Below are 4,875 nucleotides of genomic sequence, written 5' to 3'. Positions count from 1 at the left end.
ATATATATATATATATATATATATATAGGGTATATTTCAAATACAACCCACCCTATTCTTACAACCAATACAACCTTTTTCCAACCAATCAATGAATTTCTTTTTTTAATTAGTTTTTAATTGAAAGGAATATGTCATTTACTAAATTTAGATTATTATAAGTATTTTTAATTAAAAATAAATAATATTCTATTTATGGTGATTCATTCATCAGTTATGGAAATGGAATCATAAATTAAACAAAATGATTTGGCATAAGTTATGGAATCGCATTAGTGTTTCATAACTTAAACATTGGTGGTCAATTTCATAAGATTGGAATTGAATAGTTTTATAGTTTCTTCAGCAGCTTTATAGAACCCAGTATTAAAATTATGGATTATATGTCATTCAACGAGACTTTCAGTAAGGATATCACCGAAGAAAGCAGTGTTTTCGATTTCATGAACGACTGTCAAGGTTTTGATTATGATGATGAAAATGCAACCGCAGTTAACGATGAAAAAATAGAAGATCAACACAATTATTCAATGAGGAATGAAGATGGCTGTAACGATCGAAACGAAATATTAAGTGAGCACAACGACGGAGTTTTTGTAGATTTTGTCGATGATGAAGTTGCATCATTGAGCAATAAAGCTGAAGGTATTGGTTTGCTTTCAATGTTGTAGGTTGGCTTTGAGAATACACAATAGTCGATGATGATGTTATTGATGCACACCTCTCGTATTTGTTATTGTTGCTGCTGTTTACAAGAACGCGAAAGAATTAATTTTGCTGTCTAATGAAAACTGTTTCAGAAGTTTTATAAGTTGATGAAACGTGTTTGAGTAGTGTAAAAGAACATGATTTGAAGCAGTGATTATCGCATTTTAAGTTATATAAACGTTTATGAGTCCTGTTTCATATGCTTCATATGCAATGTAAAAGAACATGAGTAGTGTATATAAGAACATGAGTAGTGTAAAAGAACATGTTTCATATGCAATGTAACATGCTGTTAATGAATCTATATGTTTCATTAGTTGGAAAGATGGAACGAAGACATTCGTTACTTTTATGGACCAACTGTAATTTAGTAATTGAAAAAGTTTTGATTTGTTTGATTTTGTAGATTATCGATCTGATGGCATGGCGGAAACGAACGATGGGTCGAAATGTTGGTTTCCCAATGTAGACGCATAATATAAGCCGAGGTGGGTGATGAATTTGAGACTGTAGAATCGGCTGAGAAAATGTACCGGAAGTATGCTAATGAAGTTGGGTTTGATGTACGTTTATCTAACAAGAAGATAAATAAGATTGGTCGTATCACGTCTCGATTTTATGTGTGTAGTAAGGAAGGAAGGCCACCAAATAAGTATTTTGATTCCTTAGATGTTCTTCCAGATGATCGCAGGATCCGCAATTCAAATGTAAAGCATTCTGGTTGTGGAGCATGTTTCAAGATTCATTATGTTAAAGAACGGAGACAATATGAAGTTTACAAATTCATTGAGTAACACAATCACATGCTTTTTAATAAGGAGGAGATGAGGTTTTCACGTTCTAAAAGGCAACTACATTACGTTTATCACAAAAATGTATTTCATGGTTCTAGTTCGAAGGTTGGTGTCACCAAATCTCATAGATTTAGGAAAGCAATTACGGGTGGTGTAGATTGCTCGGGTGGCACCGGAAGAGATCATCAAAGGTTCAAACGCGATATGGCTTATTTTGTTGGCAATAAAGACGCGCAAATGTTGTTAAATGTGATGTCTAATAGGAGGAAGGTGTGTCCCTAGTTTTTTTTTCCGAGTACAAATGTGATGATAAGGAGTTGTTAGCGATTTTCTGGGCTGATGAAACTGTGCGATCAAATTATAGGGAATTTGGTGATGCAATATCATTTGATGCAACGTTTAGGACGAATAAGTAAGTTACAACTGATATGAATCTATTTGTTTTGTGTTATCTATATTACATGCTATAGCTTGTATTAATTTATAATGTTTAATTTTAATAGGCATGCCATGATATTTGTTCTGTTTGTTGCAATTGATAATCATAAGAAATTTGTCGTTGTTGGAGCTACTTTGATTCACAATGAATTTGTGGTTGATTACACTTGGGTATTGAAAGCTTTTGTAAAAGCTCATGGACGTCAACCAYGTTTTGTGATYACTGACCAATGTGCGTCGATGAAACAAGCAATTCTCATTGCATTTCCTGAATCCAAGCATCGATTGTGTATGTGGCATATCACTAAAAAACTCAAATCTAAGGTAATTACGATGAAACTTTTTTGTTTTCGTTTTTTTTTCATTTTTTTAAGTTTTTCTTCTAATTGTGTATGTGGCAGATCAATAATTACCTCCAACATCGTACGCTGTTTGTTAGCGAATTTAATAAGTTAGTGTGGAATGTTCACCTTGCCCCTGATGAATTTGAGATGAAATGGCTCAACATGATGGATTTGTATGGATTACGTGGAGACTCATGGTTTGATGAACTGTATGAGATTAGGGAGTCATGGATTTCGGCTTATTATAAGGATTATCATATGTCCGGTCTAATGAAAACAACATCCAGGTCGGAGAGTATTAATGCTTTTTTAATGTTTATGCATATTTTTTGCACGATCTTGTCATTTTTCTTCGTTCTTTTGATAATGCAATTGAAAGGCAATGGACGACACATGGGTCACTAGAGGTGACAACGAAGAGCACGGTTCCTCGATTGGTGTCTCCTTGCAAATTAGAAGTTCATGCAGCAGAAGTATATACACGGACAATATTTTTTGAAGTTCAGAAAGAGTTAAGAAAGGCTGTTTGGCTTTGTGGATGGGATGGATTCATTGACGTTGGTGAAACCCGAGTGTACACAATAACACACAAGAACAAAGCTTCTAAGATCACCACAAAGTACACGGTAGTTATTTCTTAATTTTCCAATTTTGCCAAACAGTTCAAATAGTAGAATCCTTAATGCAACTTCCTAATATGATATGGTTTCTCATTTGATAGGTTGTCAAGAACAAGATGGAAAACTCGTATGATTGCTCATGTAACTGTTTTGTTCGTAACGGGATTTTATGTCGTCACGCTTTCAAAGTGATGTTAAATGACGAGGTTGATAGAGTTCTAGATAAGTATATACTTCGTCGTTGGAGACGCGATCTAGTGCCGATGGAGTGGTTACTATCACGTTTCAGATATGGGGAAGTTGACACTGATAAGGAGAGGTTGATGAGTATTGCTTATTCGTATTTTGAACGTATTCTAGGTCGAGTGCGAAATGAGAAACATATTTTGTCAAAATTTGTTGACCAACTTCAAGAATGGGATACAAAGATTGATAGTGAACTTCCTATACAGTTACACGCTCAAGAGACAACAACATCTATTAAAGAGTTTATTGGAGTATCTCAACCCGAAAATATTGACGTTCTACCTCCAACCAGCATAAGAAATAAAGGTTGTGGGATTGGTAAGAGACTTATTAGCGCTGCCGAGAAAGCAATTGCGAATGGCAAAAAGCAGAAGAGAAAGTGTCGGTTATGTCGTCAAATGGCTACACATGATTCGAGGAATTGTCCAAAACGTGATTCCACTTAAATTATGCCTTTTAATTTTTGGTGACATTTCATTTCAACACGTTATAGGATTATATTATTGTGTTTTAGTTAAATATACTACATTGTTTAAACTGGTTTCATCAAATTATTAGTGAATCTCTAATTTTTTAATAAAGTTGAATATGCTTTCATTTTACTGGTTGAAGTAAGTGTAAAAAGCTAAGTGGGTACATATGATTTTGATGAAAATAGGTACATATTATTCTTACTGTCAATCTGGAATCACCACATGTTTTAATCACTGAATATTGATCATTACGTTTTGCATTATTTCTACATGCATCAAGAAACTTTTGATCTAGTTGGGTATGATTTCATTTTACCCTTTTGTGTAGTTGGAAAAAGTTATGTGGGTACATAAGGTTATGATGGATATGGGATTATTAGAACCTGTTAGTCATGCTTCAATAATAGATTGTGAATATGTAATAATCATGTATTTTTGGATGGATATGGTTTGCATTATATATTCAGTATGAATCAAGTTTCATATACTATTTTTACCTTTTTGTGTAGTTGAACAAAGTGCTTATTTGAATATGTTATTCAAGATTCTGAATCTATATGGTTAACATTATTACTAAATAAACAAGTTTAATTAACAGGTGTGTTAATCTGGGTTCACCATTCATATGACAATGTGTTGGCAAAATATTTTCATCAAATGTCATATACATTTCATAACGTCGAACATGCCAATAGCATAATGTTTAAASAAWCTAGAAAATTCAATACCAAAAGCAAGTTATTAAAACCGTCTACATGAGAAAAATATAAAAGAACATCAATCAATCAGATTCGAAGTCTCTCAGTCTTTGTATCGTCAACATGTTTTCTTAACTTTTTTCGGATGGCTTCATCCATTGATGGAAACTTCTCAACTTTCTTAACGACATATTCCTTCTTCTTGTTGTAGTTGCTCACCAATAATTTTGCTACATATTTCATTCTGAGGGAGGCTATTGGATCTCTTGTGTTTTTCCTTCTTATCCCAGGCCAGTTTTCCATGTCCGCACATCTCCCATGTACGTCTCCATGTGTCTCATTGGAAACACGCCACAATCATCGAAGTTGTTTTGTGTCTGCCAATCCATCCTCAACCTTTCTTGGCCTATTTCATCTAGTTCTCTCCCTACTGGATGTCCAACCGCATTCAAATGCCTGATCATCAATCTTTGCTACACAAACGGAATGAAATGGTTAACACATCGTATATCATATTCATAAAGAATACAATAATACATTAATATTTTATTCAT

General features: G+C 33.8%; 1 protein-coding gene across 1 annotated transcript; it reads left to right on the top strand.

Annotated features, from left to right (window-relative positions):
* Window positions 1–374: 374 nt before the first annotated feature.
* LOC112506084 (protein FAR1-RELATED SEQUENCE 5-like) lies at window positions 375–3,596 on the top strand. The gene is made up of 8 exons (XM_025110114.1): window positions 375–645; window positions 1,115–1,173; window positions 1,527–1,772; window positions 1,817–1,914; window positions 2,006–2,264; window positions 2,342–2,571; window positions 2,664–2,910; window positions 3,006–3,596. The coding sequence occupies exons 1-8, from the start codon at window positions 375–377 to the stop codon at window positions 3,594–3,596; spliced, it is 2,001 nt and encodes a 666-aa protein (XP_024965882.1).
* The last annotated feature ends 1,279 nt before the right edge of the window (window positions 3,597–4,875 follow it).

The sequence above is a fragment of the Cynara cardunculus genome (genome assembly GCF_001531365.2).
Source record: "Cynara cardunculus var. scolymus isolate 2C chromosome LG 2, CcrdV1, whole genome shotgun sequence".
In the NCBI taxonomy this organism is placed as follows: Eukaryota; Viridiplantae; Streptophyta; class Magnoliopsida; order Asterales; family Asteraceae; genus Cynara; species Cynara cardunculus.
This window is presented reverse-complemented; position numbering and strand designations above follow the sequence as displayed.